Below are 25,528 nucleotides of genomic sequence, written 5' to 3' on the forward strand. Positions count from 1 at the left end.
AGTATTTGAAGAGTGCTATCATGTCTCCCTTCAATCTTCTCTTCTCCAGGCTAAACATGCCCAGTTCTTTCAGTCTCTCTTCATAGGGCTTTGTTTCCAGACCCCTGATCATTCTGGTTGCCCTCCTCTGAACATGCTCCAGCTTGTCTGCGTCCTTCTTGAATTGTGGAGCCCAGAACTGGACATAATACTTTAGATGAGGCCTAACTAGGGCCGAATAGAGAGGAACCAATAATGATGATGATGATGATGATGATGATGATGATGATGATAATAATAATAATAATAATAATAATAATAATAATAATAATAATAATAATAATAGGTTGGATCCAGATTTACACTGGATCCACCATGCTGATGGAAATACCACTTCAGAAAATATTTTCTATCTCCTGTCTGACACTGACTCTAGGGTAACGCACAAAGTATCTCTTTTTGCCCTAGCAGCAATGAAAATTCGGGCAAGATTTATTACTGAGATTGCAGTTGACTGTGCTGGAGACGCTCTTCTTTAACTACAAATTTTATCTTCAAACTATGGTTTTAATTGTATTGAATTTTATTCTTTTTATTATGTATGATCTGTTTGTGATTATACGTAGTGTTTTTACATTGTTGTTTCTTCATAGTGTATCTATTCTGTACGCGAATGGCCTATGGCCTAAGCATGAATAAATTACTACTACTACATTTGTACTTGATTTTCAGGTGCCTTCGAACTGACAGATTATGAAGGCTGCTCCGCCGGTACCATTATTGTTGAACTGAAGTGGAAGTTTGCCTATCTTCAGCCAGCGGGCTCGATCGTAGCAGCGGACCTAACGGATTACATCCGGAATGAGAAACCCGTGAAGGGGCAAGGGGAAGGCCCAGCTCTGACTCCTTTTTTCGCTCCGTCAACAACGGTATATCCTCTATGCCTTTCTATTCGACTAGAATCTATATTTCTCCAAACAAATCTAAACAGACGTCTATTTCCCACCACCACCAAAATCCAGTTATTAGAGCCCCATATTTTACAAAAAGAACAGACACGTGTGCGAAGAGAAGGAAAGGAAAGGAAAGGAAAAGAACCTCTCATGCAAAGCACTTGAGTCATTGCTGACTCCTAGAGGGACGCCTGCTTTCGCTGACGTTTTCTTGGCAGACTTCGTAGCGGGGTGGTTTGCCATTGCCTTCCCCAGTCACAGTTCCCTTTCCCCCAGCTAGCTGGGTACTCATTTTACCGACCTCGGGAGGATGGAAGGCTGAGTCGACCTGAGCCAGCTGCCTGAGAACCAGCTTCCGCTGGGATTGAACTCAGGCCGTGGGGAGAGTTTTGGCTGCAGTAACTGCCGCTTACCACTCTGCGCCACACGAGGCTCTGTGCAAAGTGAAATCACCTGTAAAACCAGCAGGTGACAACCGAAACATGCTTTGACTCTCGATGGGCAAGCTACCCCACCCCACCCCACCCCGCAACTCAGTTCATTATTTATTCTACTGCCCTATCTATTCCCAAATTCGTTCTAAATATTTAGATTGTTTTCTTGAGAAAAAGTCCAGCTGGTCCGATTCAGGAAGAATACACTTTTTGTTTACATGCGATGGCAAGACTGTCTTATTGGCGTTGGCCAACTTCGCTCTTACAGCCCAAATGTATAGAGCAAAATTTCTGACCTGGCAGAATGTATGCTTTGTTTTACCATTGTTTTTACCATACTTGTTGTAACCACTGGTTGAAACGATAAAGCTCTATCTATCTATCTAGCTAGCTAGCTAGCTAGCTAGCTAGCTATCTAATGTGCTCATCTCAGTCGAGCTAATTCAGGCTCAGTGCTGATGGAGCTTGAAGTTGACTTAAGCTCATCCCCATCACATGCTTAATAATGGCATTGGGAGCATGAAAAGCAACTCCCCACTACTCTCTTTCCCAAACCTTAACCTGTTGGGGATCAATTGTGGCCTCTCAGAAGTTAAGAAATCACACTAAAGGCATGGATGCTCCTTTAGACAGTCTGGGGGTATCTAGCTACTACCCCAATTTGTTAAGTGGGGAAGCATTGGGAACTTCATTTCCCAAGCATCCCAACAACAGTAGATACTCTTGAGCATGTTCACTGGAGCACTGGGATTCATGGAAAATGCAGTTCCCATTGCTTCCCAATCCAATAGATTGGACCAGAAAGCAATTGGAATTATAGATTCCAGATTTGTTTGCTATTCTGAGTCAGAGAAGCATTTCAGGAGGAGATGATGTTCACCTTCTACGCCGCCCCTAGCCTTTTTTGGGGTCAGTGGGCACATTTAGATTTTTGAGTGGTGTGGGTGCTCTCCCAAAATGGTTGACTTGTCTCTGTGTGTGTGTGATCACAAAATGGCTGCCATGGTGCACCTGGCCAGTCCCAAAACACTCATTTCTTGGAAGACAGACCGGTGCGGCTAAAAGAAAAGCAACTTGCCCAAAAACCTAAGTACAAGTCAGAGATGCGGTCTGAGTTCAAAAACACAAAAGCACCCCTAATAAATACGGTGTTGAGAAGCAGCCCTTAAAAAAAGTCTTTAAAAATCTTAAGAAATGAAATAAAATTCAAGAGGCCTAGCAAGTGCCAAGAGACGTGTCTTCAAGGGACGTTGGTTCCCATTGTCACCCCACTGGAGATCCCAGTTCTACATAAAGTAGTGTTCCCCCACTTGATGTTCTCCAAATATTTTGGACTACAACACCCAGCATTCCTGACCATTGGCCGTGCTGCCTTGGGCTGATGGGGATCGAAGTCCAAAGGATCTGGAGGACACCATATTGGGGAAGGCTGATATAAACTGATCATTCCAAGCCAGCAAAACTGATTTACAAACCAGGTTCTTGTGAACTTTGCTTAGTATCACTAAGTTTCTTGGTTCCTTAGAGGCCACAGCCTAAGCCGAGGCAACGCTTACCTGCAGCGGACAAGAAAGTGTCTTTTGTAGATGTGGCTACACTGCCAAATCCTGTAAGTATGGACTTCTTCATTGCGTGCAAGTGTGTATTGAGCCCGTTGTTTTAACAACGTAACCTAACATTTCAAACTTGGCTCTTCAAACACTTCTACCCTTTTCTACCTAGTGACTATGTGATATCCCACTCAAAAATCTAAATGTGCCCACTGACCCCAAAAAAGGCTAGGGGCGGCGTAGAAGGTGAACATCATCTCCTCCTGAAATGCTTCTCTGACTCAGAATAGCAAACAAATCTGGAATCTATAATTCCAATTGCTTTCTGGTCCAATCTATTGGATTGGGAAGCAATGGGAACTGCATTTTCCATGAATCCCAGTGCTCCAGTGAACATGCTCAAGAGTATCTACTGTTGTTGGGATGCTTGGGAAATGAAGTTCCCAATGCTTCCCCACTTAACAAATTGGGGTAGTAGCTAGATACCCCCAGACTGTCTAAAGGAGCATCCATGCCTTTAGTGTGATTTCTTAACTTCTGAGAGGCCACAATTGATCCCCAACAGGTTAAGGTTTGGGAAAGAGAGCAGTGGGGAGTTGCTTTTCATGCTCCCAATGCCATTATTAAGCATGTGATGGGGATGAGCTTAAGTCAACTTCAAGCTCCATCAGCACTGAGCCTGAATTAGCTCGACTGAGATGAGCACATTAGATAGATAGATAGATAGATAGATAGATAGAGCTTTATTGTTTCAACCAGTGGTTACAACAAGTATGGTAAAAACATACTTTAAAAATCTTAAGAAATGAAATAAAATTCAAGAGGCCTAGCAAGTGCCAAGAGACGTGTCTTCAAGGGACGTTGGTTCCCATTGTCACCCCACTGGAGATCCCAGTTCTACATAAAGTAGTGTTCCCCCACTTGATGTTCTCCAAATATTTTGGACTACAACACCCAGCATTCCTGACCATTGGCCGTGCTGCCTTGGGCTGATGGGGATCGAAGTCCAAAGGATCTGGAGGACACCATATTGGGGAAGGCTGATATAAACTGATCATTCCAAGCCAGCAAAACTGATTTACAAACCAGGTTCTTGTGAACTTTGCTTAGTATCACTAAGTTTCTTGGTTCCTTAGAGGCCACAGCCTAAGCCGAGGCAACGCTTACCTGCAGCGGACAAGAAAGTGTCTTTTGTAGATGTGGCTACACTGCCAAATCCTGTAAGTATGGACTTCTTCATTGCGTGCAAGTGTGTATTGAGCCCGTTGTTTTAACAACGTAACCTAACATTTCAAACTTGGCTCTTCAAACACTTCTACCCTTTTCTACCTAGTGACTATGTGATATCCCACCATCCTAAGGTCGCCCCCTTTTCAGGAAGCAGTGGTTGGTGAATAAGGATCAAAGTAATGGAGCAAATAGCGCCCACGGAACCAACCTGTTCTCCCAATTCCTTTTGCCAAAGGTCTTAATCAAAGGGAATTCTGTTTTGTCACGTTCAGCGGAAAGGTCCATGCTACGGTGTAGGATTAGTGGTCGTTGATCTTGGATGGATTGTGCTGTGACATTACCTGCCCTTCTTTCCAGGGCTCCAGCAGAGAGAAAGGTCTTAAACCAAAGGCTATTTATGTATTCGTTTGATTTTGAAAGTTGTATGTATTGTGCTTTAGCAAAGCCTCCAGGAGAGTTTACAAAAACAACTTAATATGCAGTGAATAAATTTAATAAATAGCCGTGTGTTAAAAACAATATTAAAGCACACTGAAAAGCTGGGACGAGTAAGAATGGCTTTGCTTGATGCCGAAAGGTTAAAGATGTTGGGGCCAGGCAGGCCTCACTGGGGAGGGAATTCCACAAAAAAGCACGACCACTAGAGGGTGCTCTCTCTCTCTCTGGTCAGTCCCAGTTTTATCAGGATTGACTGGCAGTCCCTGGGTGATGTATAAGATGTGTGTGCTTTTTTATCCAAGTGGTAAGCATTTTTGAATGAAAATAATAGAAAAGAGGTGTATAAATGTATTGGAAAGAAATGCATCTGGAAAACAAAGCCCTCTGTAACCCATGTTCAATGTTTTGCCTCTCACAAAGTGACAACTCTGTCTGTATTTTCTGTATTTTAATCCTAATAATTTAAAGAGCTCCATCCCTGAAAAAGAAGATAAAGAAACTGAGCAGAAAACTAAAGATGCAACACCTATTGTTTCAAGCATTCCTCAGGTATGAGGCCATTTGATAGTTCACCAAAGCCTGAATCAACTGAGTTTTGCATTTATTTATTTATTAAATTTATTTATTTATTAAATTTATATACCGCCCCATAGTCGAAGCTCTCTGGGCGGTTTACAAAAGTTAAAACAGTGAACATTAAAAAGTATACAAATTTAAAACCATCAAAAATATAAAAACAACAGTATAAAACAACAGTATCCATTTTAAACAACAACAATTCTGGGGTCCATTAAAAACAAACAAACTTAGCATATGTTGTTAAATGCTGTTAAATGCCTGGGAGAAGAGAAAAGTCTTGACCTGGCGCCGAAAAGATAACAATGTTGGCACCAGGCAAGTCTCATTGGGGAGATCATTCCATAATTGGGGGGCCACCACTGAAAAGGCTCTCTCCCTTGTTGCCATCCTCCGAGCTTCCCTCGGAGTAGGCACTTGGAGGAGGACATTAGGTTGAGCGCAGTGTATGGGTGGGTTCATGTCGGGAGAGGCGTTCCGTCAGGTATTGTGGTCTCAAGCCGTGGCATTCAAAGCATTAATGGATTGTGCTGTCATTCAGTTCATTAATTTGGGATTTGAAATGTTGATTTTCATTTGGCCTTAGAGCTATGCCTTGTGGGGAGCTGATGAGACTGTTAGAAATCCTTCCGTTATGCCTCTTAGATACTTTTTCCAAATAGCACAAGCCTTTATTATTATTATTATTATTTATTTATATAGCACCATCAATGTACATGTACAATGCCTTTAGTTGTTTAACCATGTTAAACAAACCATGTTGTTTAAGCATTTTGAGCTAAACGTTATGGCTTAGTGTGTCATGTGAACCATGACTTTGCATGTCGTGTGAACCATTCCTTAACCACACTCACTAACCACTTGCTGCAAAAGGGTTAGCGGCTTAACCATGGCTTTGCACATGGCCTGAACAGACCCATAATCTTTACTAAACATTCTCAAGATAATCACCACTATTGATACATTATGCTCCACTTCCAAGTGTCTTCAGGAGTCGGGGGGGGGGGGGGGAGAGAAATCATTGTGGCATCTTGTTTTAGCCAAGTCACGACAGATCTACCAGTACGGGGTGATGATAAGAGTAACACCTTCCTGTCCCCTTCGCTGATAGTCCGACCGTGCACAAAGATGCTTAAGAGATTTGACAGATTGATCTTAATTCGAGGAGAGAAAGCAATCCGCCTCTTTGCTGCCCGCCCCCCAGCAATGGATTGTTCATCTCACAAGTCGTTCAGAAATGCATCGCAAAAATTCTACGGGAAAGCGAAAGGCCAGGCGCTGCAAATTGAATCCTTTAGTGAATGGTTTTATACAGGTTTAAGAGACACGTCATGTTATATATTAAAGAACCAAGAGCACAGTGCCAAGATAGATTAGAGTTCATGGATTCAGGCTCCGTCACGCTTCCGCTGCAGGCAACTGTCCAAGCTGGAAGCTGCGTTACCAGCGCAAGGCCTTCCCAACGTGAGAGTGAAGGGTTGGAAACATTTGTGTATCTAGCCTGCCACTAAGACTCGGTGCGTTTGAACATACCCACAACGCAGCCATCAAGTGGAACTCCCCCCCCCCCCGCCCCTTAGAATTCAACCCTCCCGCCTTTCAGAAGAGACGTGAAAATCTTCCCTGTTGAATGGAGCAGCTTGGAAATGGCACCTTAAATTCACAGGTTTTCAGTTGCTTTTAAAACAAAACAAACCCCTGTTGTGTGTGTAAAACGGGAAACTTTGAGACTTCTGGGGGCCAAGTTCAAGACCCCAGAATCCCCTGGGGTTCAGGCTGCTAAATTTTGGTGGTAGCAGCAGGTTCGGCACTGGGGGCTGGGCTGAAAGAACTGGGTGTGTTTAGCCTTGAGAAGAGAAGACTGAGGGGAGACATGGTAGCACTCTTCAAATACTGGAAAGGTTGTCACACAGAGGGCCAGGATCTCTTCTCGATCCTCCCAGAGTGCAGGACATGGAATAATGGGCTCAAGTTACAGGAAGCCAGATTCCGGCTAGACTTCATGAAAAACTTCCTGATTGTTAGAGTAGTATGACAATGGATCCAGTTACCTAGGGAGGTTGTGGGCTCTCCCACCCTAGAGGCATCCAAGAGGACAGCCATCTGCCAGGGATGCTTTAAGGTGGATCCCTGCCTTATAGGCCCCTTCCAACTCTACTATTCTATGATTCTATAACTTCAGGCCGGGAGGGAAGGAAGTGGCCCACCAGCCACGAGTTGCCCACTCATGGTGTAAAATGCAGTGTGACCTGTACCCACACCACCCAACCCCACGGCCCTAAATATGCTACTTATTAACATATGTATTATTCTCGTTTCACTCAAGGCCATACCAGAAACGCAGGCAGACAGCAGAGCAAGCAAATCTGTGGCCAAGATTCAGCAGGAACACGAGGATCTCTCTCAGCTCTCTGAAGGTCAGTTTGCTGGCCATAGCTCAACTACTTCAGGAGACGAAACTGAAATTACTGAAGAATTGGAACCTGAAGGTAATCATCTGCTTACATGTCGTCCTTCTTCTTTAGTCCTTATTAAACATATGTTGTTGACAGTAAAAGTAGCCTCAGCCAACGCTGTCTGTTGTTTTGATCTCCCTTTACAGCTATGGCCAAGTTGGGGTAGTTGGTGTGTTAAGCTAAAGGAATAACTTGCAGCATTGTAATACTTGTCAGGGGGGGGGGGGGCATCTGGCCGCCAACCTAGTTCCATAAAATATTAAAGGGAACCGGCTTCTGTTTTAAAATGTCTTTATATTTCTTCTTCAGAAGAGAGATTCCTCCTTCAGAAGTCCGCTGTTCTGAAGAATATTTTAATGTGCGCGTTCCTTTTGTCTGCCGAGCGCGGCCGCCCGTAATGTCAAAGGGGGAAAAGATGGGGTGTTTCAGACGGCGAGGGGCTGGCGTGTGGCTCAGCGCACGTCTCTGGATGAAAGCTTTAAGCGGCAGCTCAATGCAAAAAATGTAAAGATCCCAGATCACACGGCCAGCCTCCTTTTATTATACGTACACACTGTCCAGGAAGTTGAGCTGAGAGACATCCTCGTGCCCTTGATGTGGGGCTGCTTTTGAAGACACGTCAGTGGGTGCAAAATCTGGCAGCCCAGATGCTAATGGAAGCCAGAAAGCTTGAAGGGTGTAAAAAAACCAACAACACCATTTTTGCACCAGTTGCGTGGTCTCCCGATATAATTTCAAGCCCCATTCAAAAGTATTTGTGTTAACCTTCCAAGCCTTAAATCAGGAGTGTAGAACTTCAGGCCCAGGGGACAAATCTGTTCTCCTGGGGGTTCTAATCTCGCCTTCCAGGGTTCCCAGAAGGTCATGCCCCTTCCCCCTACCCTGGACCACCAGTTGCTTGGTGGTTCTCCAGGTTTTGTGTAGTTTTTCCCCCTCTTCTAAAAGGTTGAAAGCTGCTCCTAACACTTAGTTACTGGCAGTAAGACCTTTAAGCCGAAATGTGCTGGCGGTTTTGGTATGTCGACCCGCCACGTTTGCCTTTGGCCCGTCTGGAATGCAGCCCACGAGAGCATCCCCCAAATTGCATTTGCCACCGAGGCTGAAAGAGGTTCTGCACCCTGGCCTAAATGGTTAGTTTAAGGTCTGCCTTCACCCCCATAGCTTCAGAGGGCCTGCTTTGTGTCCCCGCCAGAAAATGTGGTTAGGTTGGAGAGCACGAAAGACAGGGCCTTCTTGGTGGTGGTCACAAACAGTGGAACTCCTGTGCAGTTGATTTACGCTTAGCCCCTTCAGCATGGGCTTTTAAGAAGGCTTTTAAGAAAGCGTATCCCTTCCCTGCAGCCTTTCCTTAAGAATACGAATGCCTGTCTAATTCACAGCGGTTTTCCTCTTAGTAACTGCACCTCCCTGATGGCCCTAATTGTATCTGGTAGCACCCCTCTTTGTACGCCACTCTGTTTAGCATTTCCACCCCAAGAAGAAGCTTCTAAATACTTCGGACAAACGAATAAACGAAGGACAATTCTATTGCAGGCGCAAATTCCACTCGAACCCTGTTTAAATTGGGGAATGGCAACAGGCATGCGCCCCTCCGTGACTGTCCCCTGGCACCTGCCAGTCCGCCAAACAGCTTTGTGGCGGTCTAGCAAGAGCTTGATGCCTCCGGGAAAGAGGACTGTACAAGGCCATCCCTGTGCACATGCTCTTCCCCTGGAAGTCCACTGCAGCGGGGCTGAGATAAATGCCTGTGTCCCCACTGCAGTGGTCTTCAACAGCAGCACTGCAATAGTGGAGGGAGGCTTTAACTATCCCGCATCCCAGCCGTGCTTCTATCACTGACTTACGAACTGATTTGTATAAACCGTAGCTTCATACAAAAAGTTAAAGCACAGATAGGTCAAAAGCCTTTACAACTGACACAAAAGGAACTTAAGAACTTTACTCTTATTTTCTTAGCTGCAATTGCAAACAGGGCCACCTGTTTAGTAACATAGGGGTCACAATCGGATAATAACAGAACCAGTATTTTCTCGGATAAAGTTGTACCAGACATTCTTTTTACCAACGGAGCAATAAACTTGTTTCTTGGAGAGGGCTGCAATGAAAACCAGCGTATTTAATAAATCCTAGGAAATGTAGAAATAATTCTTTGGACAGGAGGCAAAGGCAGCCACTTAATTTATCACCCGAACCATCTCAAATAAAGTAAATTCTTCAGTTAATTTGCAGCCTGCCTCAGATCCTCCCAAACTAACAGAAAACCGTGAGGGGGTTTGGGTGGGGTGGGGTGAGGGGTTGTGTGTGTATGTGGAATGCAGCACATGCCCCGTGGGTCCGAGCTTAGCCACACCCACACAGGCTATATAGCATCCATCTTGTGTGAAGCAGCCAAGCCTGTCCCTTGTGCCAGACCCGTCTGAACCCATTTTACATTTCAACAAAATTAAATATATGCAGTTCCGTGCAGTTTAGGGATCCCTACTAAAACTCCACGTTTGATGGTTTCGTGTTGTTTTTAAAAAATGATCTCTTACCGTGAATGAATTGGTAATTCTGCACCTGTCTAAGTGCCAAATCAAAGCGAAACGAGCCCTGAAGAGAAATCGGATGACTCTGCAGACCATTTAATGATCATTGATTGGCCAGGGTCACGTTTCGTCTGCAAGGAAGAGAAAGAGCAATTGCGCATCGCCACGTTAAACCGTCTCGATTCGCTTTTTGCACTATGCGGCTAACCAGTTTCCTTTAACAATCTCAGCTGGACTTAACGCTGTGTCTGTATTTGCTTTCTGTTCCAATTGTTCTTTGCAACAGAACAAGATGATAGACAGACAACTGATGCTGTTGAATCGGTAATAGATAGCGATGACTGTATTATTCCAACTTCTGCGTCGACTAGCCTTAATCAGGTTAGTTATTTCATAATGTGTGTATGTTGGGGGAATCTTTACAAATCATTTTTTTTTAAATGGTTCACCCACCCCTCTTCCAACTTTTAGCAATCTTGCTCTAAAACAGGTGTAGGGAGCCTGTTGCACTCCAAGTGTTGCAATTCCCATCAGCCTCAGCGAATATGGCCAATGGCCCAGGAGTATAGGAGGTGAAGTCCAACAACATCTGAAGGACCGCACGTCCCCCCAAAATGCTCAGAAGTAACAAGAAAGGTGTGCAGCTTCAAATAATCATTTGGGACTCCTTCTTTGAGAAAAGAATTTCAACAGAGTGTTTGTGTGTGTGTGTGTGTGTTTGTATTCTTGTTTGGTGGAAAGTATTGTGTCAGTTAGCTCATTGCATGCTGTTATGTCTTACTTTAAAATCTGGGCTTGCTTTTTCGTTTTTCATGTGCCTACAACGATCGATACCAGCCTGATAATTGTGTTCAGGCGCTGGCTTAAAAAGTAACGCCTGTGCAATATCTTAGAATGTAACTAGCTACATTAAGCGATGTTTTGCGCTTGATTGGCTCCTTATCTATTCATCATTCCTCCCGAGGATTTTGAAATGCTGCCACCTATCCAAACCAGAGAGAGAGAAATTATTTTAATAGGTGGAACTGTATTATGATTAACGGCAGATTCAGTGCCATCAAATTCTTTTAAGCTGTAACAACGTGAGCCAAATAGGAAAATTACTCATTGCCAATGAGCCCTGCAAAAATGCAGATGGGTCTACAAATCTCGAGTGTTGTTGCACTCTGTTATAACCAGAATGATTTAAGAAGGCTTAAAATACCTTGCAGCCTCGGGGAAAAAAGTTAGCGCGTGGATCTTTTTTTATTTCTGTCTTTCTCCTGTCATCTGCTCATGATGAAATGTAGCAGCTTTGCCAGAGGGCGCAGTCCAGCACACCAAAAGAGCTCCATGAACTTCAGTGTCAGGAGCAAATCACCACACAAAGATGTAACAGGAATCCTATGCACATGATATCTGTTAAACTAACTGGTGATAATTCTTTGAGCATGACCCTATCTCCTCGGGCACAAAGTAAGGGGAACAGGTATGTTCAGTTCACAGCGCTATGAACGGAGAAGGCCTTACATGGACTGGAGCTGGCTTGCATTTAAGCAACTGATGAGCTAGGACTATTACATGAAAGTAAGTCCCCTTGAACTCATCGGAGTGGCTTCGAATTAATGGGGATAATCCAGCCAAAGTTAACCTCTTCTAAGTCTCATTGATCTCAATAAGTCAATATTAGAAATGTCCTTCAGCTCTCCCTTTTGAAATCAATAGGACTTAAGCATGCTCAATTTGGAAGCAAAACCCATTAAACTAAAATGGGAAGAGGTGACTTGCGTCTGCCTAATATCCTTAGTCCGGCTGTTCTTTGTATATTATTATTTATTTATTTATTTATTTATTTATATAGCACCATCAGTGTACATGGTGCTGTACAGAGTAAAAACAATAAAATAGCAAAACCCCTGCCACATAGGCCTACATTCTAATAAAATCATAATAAAACAATAAGAAGGGGGAAAGAATGCACCAAACATGCACAGGGTAGAGTAAAACTAACAGTATAAAAGTAAGATCAAAATCAAGTTTTAAAAGCTTTAGAAAAAAGAAAAGTTTTTAGCTGAGCTTTAAAAACTGCGATTGAACTTGTAGTTCGCAAATGTTCTGGAAGAGCATTCCAGGCGTAAGGGGCAGCGGAAGAAAATGGACGAAGCCGAGCAAGGGAAGTAGAGACCCTTGGGCAGGTGAGAAACATGGCATCAGAGGAGCGAAGAGCACGAGCGGGGCAATAGTGTGAGATGAGAGAGGAAAGATAGGAAGGAGCTAGGCCGTGAAAAGCTTTGTAGGTCAACAGAAGTTTATATTGGATTCTGGAGTGAATTGGAAGCCAATGAAGAGATTTCAGAAGTGGAGTAACATGGTCAGAACGGCGAGCAAAGAAGATGATCTTAGCAGCAGAGTGGTGAACAGAAACCAACGAACTGATGTGAGAAGAAGGTTGCAGTAGTCCAACCGAGAAATAACCATATGCTGGGATTTTCCGGATGCAATAGTGATCCCAATGCCTAGTCTACTTAAAAGATATTTTACTCATTTATCTCAAAGATTCCTATGCCGCCATTAAAAAACAAGACGTAAAACTTTTTCCCAGAGTGGCGTACAGCCGCTATAAAAACATTTTAAAATATCGTCAATATCTGAAATCATCAACCGCTACCCCAGACTTTTGGTGTAAGTGGGCTTTGTCGCTAAGCTATGGTCTTCGAAGTTGCTGTGGTTATAGCCACTGGCCTACGTGTTTGTAATGCCCACTGCTTGATTTGCAGGCCCAACCCATATATTTCAGGGAGGTTTATGCCATCCCAGCTAGGATCAGAATCTCTACATACATTACTCCGGAAATGCCTAGCGTTAAGAGAAAAACGAAGCAGAATCCCTTACTCAAGATCCAACTTCTTCTTTTTTAATCAGCGAGATAAATAACCCTACGGCTATCCAGACGCTGTAAACACAACTTCCGATTTTATTTAGAGATTGCTTTGCTAATTATCCCCATGAATCTCAAACCGCACACTACATTGTTTCAGCCACTTAAGATTATGCTGTTCCTTTTTTGCAAGTTGCAAATCAGGCAGCTCATGGTTATTTCTTAGATATGTTGATCATAAAAGGAATCTTATCATTCCCCCCACCCCCCGCAGGATTTAGCTATACAACTCTCTCTCTCTCTCTCTCTCTTTCTTTCTTCTCCTCTGTTATGTATAATTAATCATAGATTACTTCATTTTGTTTCATTGCATTTACAACATTTATGAGCTTCGCTTTGTCGGTAGGAAATGCTTGTCCCCTTCTTTTCCCTTTCCAAAGTGGCGTAATTAGTGTTAGCATCTTTTTTAACAGGCTACATAAAGTTTAGTGGCTGGATTAAATCATGTCATTAACATAATGTGCTATACAATTTGCCCCTATCTCTTTGCGTTTCCACTACATCAAAGTGCCACAGAGTGCCAACGTAATTGGGCCTTGCTAGCTTGTCAGGTTGAGTCAAGTTGATGACTGGTGCTTTTGCTAAAAAACCTTCTAGGCATGATAATTAATTGAAGGGGGAGGGAAAAGAAATCGGGGAAATGTAAAACTTTGGACAGTTCTTTATGAATATTTCATACATTTGGATAATCAGAAGTTAACATTATCAATTTGATGTATAATACATTGATTAAAAGCCTTGTTACAGGCCCTCGAAATAGACATCAGAACTGCAAATTTGCATTTGTTTGTGCCAAGCCAAAAACCAGAAATAAAATAAAATTAACAATTGCTTGTTCTCATCCCTCTACTTCTGCACTTGATCATTTCCGAGTAATAATATAACTTTCAGTTATCACAATATTATTATTATTTTACTGCTGCCAGCTCTCAAGTTATCTTCCAATGTGCCCACAAGGCAAAATCTGAGCAAAAACCAATTTATTCCATGGTGGTCTCATTTTGCTCTAGGTGTGTTTACATCTTTTCTCCTTCATTATAGATAGTCTTTTTGTGCTTTTCTTGCACTAATAGCAGTTTAGTGAAAACTGTCATAATCACTTTCCTTAAATTAAGATCTTAGGGTTCTTAATTAATTTTGACATCCGGCGTTCTTGAAAGAGCACGAGCCAGACTTTCCAGGTGGCCGGGTCTCTACGGCAGAGAACCATATGTTGCAAAAGAAAAAGGAAAGTCAAGTTAAAACAAGTAACATCGGAGCTCCTGCAGGTGGGGAATCACCAACCTTGGCTTTTGTTGTTCTTTTAGCGGGTTTTGTTTAGACTTCTAAAACCTGCCTGATCCACCTAGCCTAAAGGTGACCAAAGCAGAATATGACATGCGTTGATGGGGAGAGGGGGTGGTGGAATAAATTGAATTGAAACATTTGTGGAAAAGCTACTATTCAAATCATCTTTTTAAAGATGCTGTCCTGGACTGGCATTGAAGAGCGTGGTCCTATAGAGGATTCTCTCCCCCGCCTCCCGTTCTACAGTGGGGGAAAAGCACCATTCTTGATATGAGGCATTAATAAATCCCCATTTCCTTGGTCGTTCCCTGGTTTCTCCTGGGAACAGGTGCCCCTCTAGATACCACCCCTTCCCCCATCACTACAGATGATGTTCGGGTACAGCTGTGCTAACAAGAAAGAAACTATGGAGTTATCACTTCAACCTATCATCCAAAAGCTCTTTGGTGGTACCTTGACAAATGCCTCGCCTTAGCTCTACTACATGTCAGGTGGGGCTCCTGCCTTATGAGCAAGGTCTGAAGGGGCTGGAGCTGAGCAAGCCAGGTCAAGGTGAAGCAAGGCGACCTGCAGCTGGGAGCAGGAACAAGCTGGGTCCTTTAGGTTCTAGTTCTGTACCCAAAGCCTTCTGCAAGCTGGTGTGCTCCAGACTAGATCATAGAATCATAGAATAGCAGAGTTGGAAGGGGCCTACAAGGCCATCGAGCCCAACCCCCTGCTCAATGCAGGAATCCACCCTAAAGCATCCCTGACAGATGGTTGTCCAGCTGCCTCTTGAATGCCTCTAGTGTAGAGAGCCCACAACCTCCCTAGGTAACTGATTCCATTGTCGTACTGCTCTAACAGTCAGTAAGCTTTTCCTGATGTCCAGCTGAAATCTGGCTTCCTTTAACTTGAGCCCGTTATTCCGTGTCCTGCACTCTGGGATGATCAAGAAGAGATCCTGGCCCTCCTCTGTGTGACAACCTTTTAAGTATTTGAAGAGTGCTCTCATGTCTCCCCTCAATCTTCTCTTCTCCAGGCTAAACATGTCCTTGGTCTGATCCAGCAGGGCTCTTCTTACGTTCTTATGCCAGGGATTGAACCTGGGAGTTTTGCATGCAAAACATATGCTCTACCACTGAGCTATGGCCCCACCCCTCCCTAACCCTCCCCTCCATGCCTCCCTTTAAGAAGTACTGTTCAATACTGGTGTGAGTGTGTGTTGGTGGTGATGGGGCCGTTTTGAATATCTCATTGCTAGCTTTAGGCTTTTGAACCCACAATGCCCCCCTCCTTCAGTAAGTCTATCTTCCCATTACCACCAGCTGCTATCCCTCCCCCTCACCCTCCTCCTCCTCATGGCTACCACTTGCTTGCTTGATAGGCAGAAAGTCAATGAGCAATTAGGCAGTGACATATACCTCTCCTGGTTCTCACCACCACTGTTGTCTGGGCCGGAAAGAGAGAGGCAGGTGAACAAGAAGGTTGCAATGGTGAAGAGATGGAGCAAGTCCAGGATACTCTTGTCACTAGGGTGTGGTCCCTTGGTAGGTGCCTCCCCATGACTATCCTTGATGCTCGCCCTGCTCAAAAGTGGCCCTTGACATCAGGATCAAAGTTTATCTTACAAATTCTTTGTTGGGTCATGCTGCGACGTCAACGACCCTTTCGCTAGGCCCGTCGCATAAACCCTTCTCAGGCCCAGCGCCACCACTTGAAAACCCGAGGGAGGGTTAAATAAAACCTTTCCCCTAGCTATGAGGGAAACAGGTTTAATATTGGATTTTATTTATTTATTTATTTGTTGCATTTTTATATCGCCCAATAGCCGAAGCTCTCTGGGCGGTTCACAAAAATTAAAACTGTAAAAAGCATAATAAAAAGACCAACAGTTTTTTAAAAAAAACGCCAATACAAAATACAATATAAAAAGCACAACCAGGATAAAACAACACAGCAGAAATAGATATAGGTTAAAATACGGAATTAAAACAGCAAAATTTAAGTTAAATTAAGTGTTAAAATACTGAGAAAATAGAAAGGTCTTCAGCTGGCGACGGAAGGAGTACAGTGTAGGCGCCAGGCGGACCTCTCTGGGGAGCTCGTTCCACAGCTAGGGTGCCACAGCAGAGAAGGCCCTCCTCGTAGTAGCCACCTGCCTCACTTCCTCTCTGAATATACTGTGGGTATAATCTGGGGTAGGTGTTTAATAACTGTAAGGCAGGGAAATAATGCCAAGCTGACACGTGGTATTTTGTAGCTAACAAACTAATAATAAGTTTATTGTTGTTGAAAAGCTTTAAATCAGAATATAATACTTTCAATCATGCCTAATCTAAACTCTCCACACACCAACCACCTCACCGTCTTCACACCAATCCTAAATCCCTAGAATCCAAACACCTCAATCACTCTCACTTACTCCTCAAACTCACACACCTCACAAACTCCCAGCACTCTCCTTTTCCCCTCCCACCTATTACATCATTAACCACACCCACTCAGCTCTAACATTCCATACTTGCCAGACATACTAATCTAGACATATGCAAGATACTAAATTGTGGGGTAACGCCACACACGCCATCCAACCCTATGGGATCTGTTTATCTCTCCGCCTTGCCCGCGTCTCCACTACATCCCCCTTCCTTGCTTAACATAAAAGAACTATCTTTTTTCCTCCTCTCTCTCTCCGTCAAGTGTTAAGAGACCTACACCCTACATTTGGACTTCATTTGTAAACTGCCATATAGGCACAATCTAGTTTTGACAGCCCCGTTAAATATTAGGAGAGGAAATGACTCTGAAGATCACTTAAAAATACTTCTAATATATCTGTACAGCGGGAGCAGGAAGGAGTTTGTTTCTAAAGTAAAATTAGACAATAGAGGCAATTTCATTTTTTATGCATGTGAATGTAGAGTGCTTGAGGTTATTAGTTGAAACTGAGTAACCTTTCCAGGCTTTCATCTCTTTCTTTTCAAATTTGAATATGAAAAGCATATTCAAGTCAAAGACCATCACTTTAATGACATTTGGCAGTCATTTGATTTATTAGGTTTTTAGAAAAAAAAATTCCTTTAAATATTTCATCATACTATGCTAATCCTAGTAATATTGCCAGCTGAAGCCGTGTACCTGTATTAGCAGAGACAGAATGGTGTGGAATTTTCTCTGTCATCCTAGTAAAATTTCCATGAATCTACTGAATAATAAAACAACCTTATTGAAATATTCAGATTTGGGTTTTTAGTTAAGGTGTCTTAGGATACATAATAAAAGAAAATGCGTTTTGAAAGGGTTGGAGGTAAAGTTGCTTCATAAAATATTGAAGGAGGTTGACAGCAATGAGTATTGTTCTTTATGAAGGATATATATATATATATATATATATATATATATATATATATATATATATTTACCCCGGGATATTGGGGGCTTTTCAATGGATTAATTATAGAATATACTTCTGAAAAACACATCCGTTGCCATGTTGAACTTGAATATTGTATTGATTTACAGTTTGAACGCCAGCCTCTCAAAAGCTGAACTCTCTTTTTTGTTATTTTAATTCTGTAATTATTATTGCAAGGTTAGTGATTTGAATTTACAACCAGAAAGCCTTCAGATTTCACACTGGTGAAATAGACTTTAATGTAGAGGGTTGAACCATAAAAAGAAAAGTTAAGAAGAACTTGACAGTTGAGATCTGCAAAATGCTTGGTTTGCTCTTTGAAGAGCAGAATTTCTTCTTTTGAATGTTCTTCTGTGTAGTCTAATTTTGAAATCACAGTGGTTATGCGTTCTTTGAAACCAGTGACTTATTCAAGAGGATGTTTGTGTGCTATCCCTGTTAATATTTGACACGGATACCCTTTCAAATAAGGGTACTGTGCATTTCAAACCATAAACACAGTTGGATACAGTTTGCATGCACATTTTTTGACACGGGGGGAAAAAGTAGCTATGAAGTGACTTTTCCTGCAATTGTCACGTGGTGAAGCAGTTTAGTTCACTCACACCCATTGTAAAATGAATTGTTTTACTACATCCAGGAAACCCAGTAGTCTCAAAGACAATCAGACTTCATTCTGCACTGAGTGTACATTGGAGCAGGAAAACCTGTTGGTGTGGAAGAGAGAGGTGTGTACCCAAATGTTTGGGATTTGTGTTGGACACACCAAGGAGCCATGATTGGCTGAAATTCTCAAACATGTGGATTACATGCTTAGAATTACAGGCCTTTCCAGCACATGGATGTATTCATGCCCCATGGAAACACTAAAGTCACATGGTTAATTTTCACCACAACTGGGCATAACACTTAACCATAGTTTAGTGCTACATGAACAAGCATTGGGCTTTATGTGTGCTAACCTCCCTCTCCGCCTCTGGCAAAGCCACAAGAAAATTGGATGCCTCCACGTCCATTTGCAGCTAATCACATTTTGTCTGAACCAAGACAAACTGTGTTTAGTTTAAACTATAGTTTGTCCAAGCAAGCCAAGATCAAACCATGGTGTCTGACCCTGCCTTTTTGGGTTCAATAGTAGATAAAAATAATTACAGTTTATGATTTAGAAAAAGTAACTCTGTGGCTACGTTGAAAACCAAAATGGAGGACTCCAGTCCTTCAAAGCTGTGCTAAATTTGGGCAGGGCAGGGGCAAGCACATGCACATGCACATCTGAGCTAGTTCATTAAAAATTATTTGTATGTGCTGCGTCTGATTTGAAATCATTAAGGGATATCTGTAGAGTAGATGCATTTACAGAAGCAACCAACATGTATGAAAATACCAGTTGTGCTAGACCATCGTTTAGAGGAAGTGATTGAAGGAATCAAAATGAAATAACTTCCTAAGCAGTCAACTGCGATGTGGTATTATTTAGTGGATTTGGTAGTGATGAGTGGCAAACTGAATAGTAGTAAGGGAGGGAGAGAAGTCCTTAAGCAAAAACATGGGCATTTGGTACATATGTCCCAGCAAACTATCTATCAACAGTAATCTTTATACTTGTGAAAGTGCTATGGACACGGGTCAGAGGGTGCTGTTGCATTTACGTTCTGCTTGCGGGTGGCTGGCCACTGTGTGAACAGAATCCTGGACTAAATGGACCCTTGGTCTGATCCAGCATGGCTTTTCTTTTGTTCTTATGTAGTATTATGAGTGAGGGAGAAAAATGCCTCCCAGCCACTTCCTCCACACCATGCATAATTGTGTATATCCCTATCATCTCTCCCCTACTCACCATTTTTTTAAAGCTAAACAGCCTAAGCCGTTGACACAGTTCACACAATTCAAACAAACCACCATGACTTATTTATTTGGGCGAGTTATTTGAGGGTTGCATCAAATTACCCAAATAACGACAAGATGGGCAGGTAATTAGGCTAACAGTATGTGCCACCAATTTAAACAAGCTTGTTGGAACATGCGAACCAGCCCGTAAGCCTTCTTAGAATCATAGAACAGCAGAGTTGGAAGGGGCCTACAAGGCCATCGAGTCCAACCCCCTGCTCAATGCAGGAATCCACCCTAAAGCATCCCTGAAAGATGGTTGTCCAGCTGCCTCTTGAAGGCCTCTAGTGTGGGAGAGCCCACAACCTCCCTAGGTAACTGATTCCATTGTCGCACTGCTCTAACAGTCAGGAAGTTTTTCCTGATGTCCAGCTCTCTTCCTAAGAGAGTTTGTCTATCAATTTATTTGCCCTTTTCTTCACTTTTTCCAACTCAACAATATCCTTAGTTGGGTGAAATGACCAGAACTGCACACAGTATTCCAAGTGCGGTCTCACAATAGATTTGCGTAAGAGCAGCATTCGTATTGGAGTTTTATTTACAAGGTCATCCCTAATTATGCCTAACGTGGAGTGTGCCTTTTTCACAGCAGCCGCACGCTGGGTCAGTGGCTGAGCGCATACCTTGCACCTATCAGATCCCAAGGTCAATGTTCCGCATCTCTAGTTAAAAGGTTCCCAGGCTGGGGAAGAGAATTCTCAGCATAAAACATAAAGCCATCGCCTGTTTGCAATGACAGTGTTGTCTACGAATCCCGGGGCCGCAGGACCTCATTGCATCTCTCTCATAAACTGCCTGTCGTGTGTTTTATCATCCAAAACATCTTGTACAATTTGCATGTTGGTTGTGACACTTTGGAGTTACAAGAAATATGTGCTTGTTTTTGTGTGTGTGTGTGTGTTTCTTTAGCCGCCTGCTGAAAAAATCCGGATTGAAATCGTATCGCTCAGTCTCTCAGATGCCCAGGTTGCGATGGATAACACAATACAAAGGCTGTTTGTAGAGTGCAAACTCTTCACTTTCGTAGGTGAAACTCCGGTATCGCTTCCAAAACCCAGAAGTGGGCAGTGGATCCACTACAACTGTAGCCATGGTAGGATTCATGCTCTCTCTAAATATATTGTTAAGTTTCTAAGGCCATAGCTAGACCTAACATTTATCCCTGGATTGTCCAGGGGTCAAACCTGTTTATCTAGGTGACACACAGGGGATCCAGTGCTCAGGCAGGGGCGAACCCTGGATGATCCCAGGATAAACCTTAGGTCAAGCTGTGGCCTTAGTCTGCCAAATACATGTCTGTCTGTCTGTCTGTCTGATTATTATTTTTAAGCGATTCCTGTTGAAAATATCTAATAAGCATTTTGTAAATAAGGATAATTTAGCTGCTGTGATCCATGCACTGGTAACTGGTTACAGGGAGCAGACAACTCCCCTGTTAAAACAGCTCCACTGGCTTCCAGTCTGTTTCCGGGCACAATTCAAAGTGCTGGTTATGACCTATAAAGCCCTATATGGCTAGGTTATTTGAAAGACCGTATTCTCCCTTATGAGCCTGCCCATGCTTTGACATCTTCTGGAGAAGCCCTTCTTTCAGTCCCACCATCTTCACAGGCGTGCTTGGTGGGAACATGGGAGAGGGCCTTCTCTGTGGCTGCTCCAATGCTTTAGAACTCTCTTCCCGGGGAAGCTAGGCTGACTCCCTCCTTGATGGGCTTTCGGAAGCAGGCTAAAACTTGTTTGTTCCAGCAGGCCTTTGGAGAGTAATTTGGTCCTCCATCTTTGTTAATGACTTATAATTTTGTTGTGTATTTTAAACGTGTTGGTGGGTTTTTTTACATTTCTTTCCCTGGGTTTTACAATGTATGTTTTAAACTTTGTAAGACCGCCCTGAGGCCCAGTATTGGGCAAAAGGCAGGATACAAATAAATAGAACAATAACAATAATAATAATAACCTTTTGATTAGACTGCTGTAATGCACTCTTTATGGGGCTACCCTTGCGCCTGATTTGAAAGCTGTAGCTAGTGCAGAATGCAGCAGCTGGGTGCTCAGTGGAGCACTTAGTTGTACATATATTGCACCTTTGATGAAAGAACTGTACCATGCCACGTTCAAGATTTTGTTGTTGGTATACAAAGCCCTAAACAATGCAGCACCAGGCTACCTAGCTGACCGTCTTCCCCTATATACACCCAGTCAAACCCTGAGATCTTCCAGGGAGGCCTTATTGGTTGTTCTGCAACCAATAGAGCAGCCTTCCTCAACCTGGGGTGCTCCAGATGTGTTGGACTGCAACTCCCAGAATGCCCCAGCCAGGTGGCTGGGGCATTCTGGGAGTTGTAGTCCAACACATCTGGAGCGCCCCAGGTTGAGGAAGGCTGCAATAGAGTGTTGCCAAGTAACAATACATAAGCCGGTCTTCCCGTTAGTGGCCACCACCCTCTGGAAGACCCTCCTGCTTTTATTTATTTATTTTTATTTATTATTGCATTTATATCCTGCCTTTTTTCCCCCCTCCAATGAACCCCAGGTGGTGTACATCCTCCGCCTCCTCTCCATTTTATCCTCATAACAACAACCCTGTGAGGTGGGTTAGGCTGAGAGTCTGCGACTGGCCCAAAGTCACCCAGTGGGTTTCCATGGCCGAGTGGGGACTAGAACCCGGATCTCCCCACTCCCAGTCCAACACCTTCACCACTACACCACACTGGCTCTCTCCCCACAGTACCCAGCCAGTTGCCCTCAGAAAAGCCTCAAGCGTAAACCAGAACACCAATTTGGTGTCAGGACTGATGGCTGGGAGGTAAGCAGCTGTCTTCACCGATTTCAGAGCTCGTGGATAAGCAGGCTGTTGGAAAAATGAGCAGCTCTGTATTTGGCCGAGTGAAAAGATGCTCAAGTTGAGGAGACACGCTAGATTAGGATGCTGAAGAGGCAAGCTAGTTTTATAAAGCCAGATTTGCATCCTATTGGCTCCTTGTGCCACCTCGTCTCTGCTAGGCTGTAAACAGCTGTACCATGCCTGGCTACCTGCAGTGGTTACAGTACGGCTGTGATGAGGCCAGCCGTAGCCTCAGCTTGCAACTCCCGCAGTACCAAATGGCCTAAAGCAAGCATCCCAATTCCAGATCCCTGAAACTGCCTATACTTGGTTGATTAGGGCAAAGGTAGGCAAAATATGACCAGTGGTCTACATGCTCCCTGTGAGGCACTTAACATCTGGCCGACAGGACCATGTGTCATGACCCCCAAGTCCAGCAGTGACCAGGTGGGAATCTACACTGGTGTTATTCTAACGTTTTGAATGGGTTACTGTGACGCATAGCGTCACGTGACCCTGGGTCTCCAACGTTGTAAATGAGTCGTACTTACAAGTTCTGTTTCTTAGTTCCAGCGCGGCTACAGATTCATGTGCCTCGTCCTACCGGTAATTTCCCTCTCCCAACCCAGAGCTGCTGGGTTTGCTCCGCCCACTTCCTGTTCTACTTCCTTCGCCCCGTTTGCTATCTTATCTGCTACAGCAGATAAATCACACCAGCGTTATACTGTGCAATCACTGACAATTGCATGCAAAGGACTCAGAAGTTTTCCACCTTAGAATCTGCTTTTATTGTGAAGTACTCCCATGCATCCTGCCTTAAAATTTGAATCAGATTGGGTCATCGGTTGATTTTTTATGATTTCTTTTTTTAACATTTCCCCCCTCTTTGCAAAGGAGCTGAGGAGCGCTCAAAGGATCGCTGTAGCTCTGTGCAGGAAAATTAACAAGGGCCTCTTGCTCCCAGTCCAAAACTCATGACCAGCGGGGCTTAAATGTGGCTGCTGCTAAAACTTTTCAATTTGGTCTCCCATCCAAACCTTGACCAGACCCAACCCTGCTTAGCTTCAGCAAAGTGGCTGGCTCCTATGCGTTCAGGCAATTCCCTGGGACTTGCGTTAAGATGTTTTGGGAAGAGGTTTGTGTGTGTGCTTCTGACTATTGCCCTGCACTGCTGGCTAGGAATGAGGCAGGCAGTGGGCATAGGAAGGGGTGGGGTGTGAAGCAGGGCTTCTGGACTGAAGCCCTAAAAGGCTTCCGTCTGATCAGAGCTCTCCTAGGTGCTGCAACATCTGTTCAGCCTTGCTGCACTGAGCCGCTCAGGCTCCTGCTTTAGACTAGAACACAACAGCACGTTACCGTGATACGAATCCCAGGTTCGTATCGACATAGCAGAAAACAATAAAAAGTACTAATACGTTCTTTTTTGGACTTAAAAATATCACATTTTGAGAAAAGGCTGATGCGTATCCTTCAACGTTTAATTGCAGCATAAGAATTCTGTTAAAAATAAGCAGAACTTGAGCCATCAGTGTGTAAATGGACCTCTGCCACATTCGCAGGAACGGCACCCAACTTGAATTATGAGTTATTTTAAATCATCCTACCCAGGATTTGCAGAGTAAGACAAGGCAAACAAACAGAGAAGCATCCGTCGTTCCAGATTGTACGTCCAAATCATTTTTTATATGTAACGCTAGAGTGTTGCATATAAGCAGATGAGTACTATCCCTTATGCCAGGCAGTAATAAATTTTGATGGCACATTGTCATGCAGTAAAATACAGAAAACATATGCGGATTAATGAAGCCGCAGGATTGCGCAAAACCTGACATTCCCAATAAGAACGTTTATCGTTAAACTTGTGTGTGTCCTTGGAACACAAAATTCTGCTCCAAGCACCAATTTATTTATTTTTTAATTGCCAGTCAGGAACCCATCCAGCTGTTGGTGTCAGTAACTTTGCTATTTATTTGACTGCACTCTATCCATTCTGTACATTTTCAGTGTCTGACAACTGCGCGTGGGAGTGAAATTGTTAGCGGCCAACTTCGTTCATTAGAACAGCATTCCTTTTTCCAGGCATTATAAAAAAGGCTCAGTGACTTAATCCTAGGTCTCTAAATTTATTACTCAGTAGTTCAAACTTGAAAGGAGGAATGTGCCTTTTCAGCTTTATTAAAACTTTTCTTCCAAAAAAAGGAACAGCCTCTCATTTTATGATTCAGTTTAACACTTCAAAAATCTTATTTGAACTGATGTCGAACAGTTCATTTTTTGTAGCTTACTAATCCTTTTTAAAAGGGTTTTTATCACACCATGGTGAACCATGTTTTTAAATAAGGTAACTTCTGCACGCTGTTACCCTGTCCCAGGTATTTTGTTTCAGGTGTGGCAGTTCCACCTGTTTTTGAGTGCTCTGCCTTGTAGATCTGTCTTCTCTGAGCTCCAAAACACAAAATCAGTCTTTTGAATCTGAACAAAGATGGTGCTGAAAGGCAGTCTTTCGCTTAGCAGTATGTCAGCGTCCCTGTTAAAAATATATATATTTAAAATTCCTGAAAGCTGCTTATTTATCTTATTTTTAGCTGTGTATATTCACTGTTTTTATACTGTATGCTTTTATCTGTACGCCGCCCTGAGAACTTATTGATATAGGGCGGGATATAAATGTTTTAAATAAATAAATAGAGACTGTGCAGAATTTGACAATTTGACTCTGGTCCAAAAACTGTGATTGTTTAGGCATCTTGGACGTGCAGACCTCATTTCAGCCTTTTCTTTTCTTTTTTACATTTTCTGGTGCGCCATCTTGCTTTTATTCTGAACCCTGGCTTTGCGGCAGCCCGGAATTTAGTTCTGTTGTGTAATCAGTCTTCCAACTAGGAATACGTTACTTTCTCTCTCTTGGGATGCATGTGTGTCTTTGTGAACCCATAATTGCCACAGAGTTATAACTCAGAACTGTCGTTCCAGTGTGGCTGCTTTGTTTTTCTTAAATATTACTTAAATAACTGGCCATCTAATTTCTGCTCAGTGCCAGCTTTGCTTGTAAGGGAACACCATTTCAGAGAAACG

At 43.2% G+C, this 25,528-nt stretch overlaps 1 protein-coding gene across 1 annotated transcript in view; it reads left to right on the top strand.

Annotated features, from left to right (window-relative positions):
- RPGRIP1L (RPGRIP1 like) overlaps positions 1-25,528 on the top strand; it is a 104,338-nt gene that overhangs the window by 56,981 nt on the left and 21,829 nt on the right. The window contains exons 18-23 of the mRNA XM_063141176.1: positions 712-908; positions 2,892-2,975; positions 5,053-5,133; positions 7,487-7,649; positions 10,431-10,525; positions 20,542-20,725. Coding sequence (XP_062997246.1) covers positions 712-908; positions 2,892-2,975; positions 5,053-5,133; positions 7,487-7,649; positions 10,431-10,525; positions 20,542-20,725 — 804 coding nt within the window. The remainder of the gene's footprint in view (positions 1-711; positions 909-2,891; positions 2,976-5,052; positions 5,134-7,486; positions 7,650-10,430; positions 10,526-20,541; positions 20,726-25,528) is intronic.

This window comes from Elgaria multicarinata, chromosome 14, assembly GCF_023053635.1.
Source record: "Elgaria multicarinata webbii isolate HBS135686 ecotype San Diego chromosome 14, rElgMul1.1.pri, whole genome shotgun sequence".
NCBI classification, from domain to species: domain Eukaryota; kingdom Metazoa; phylum Chordata; class Lepidosauria; order Squamata; family Anguidae; genus Elgaria; species Elgaria multicarinata.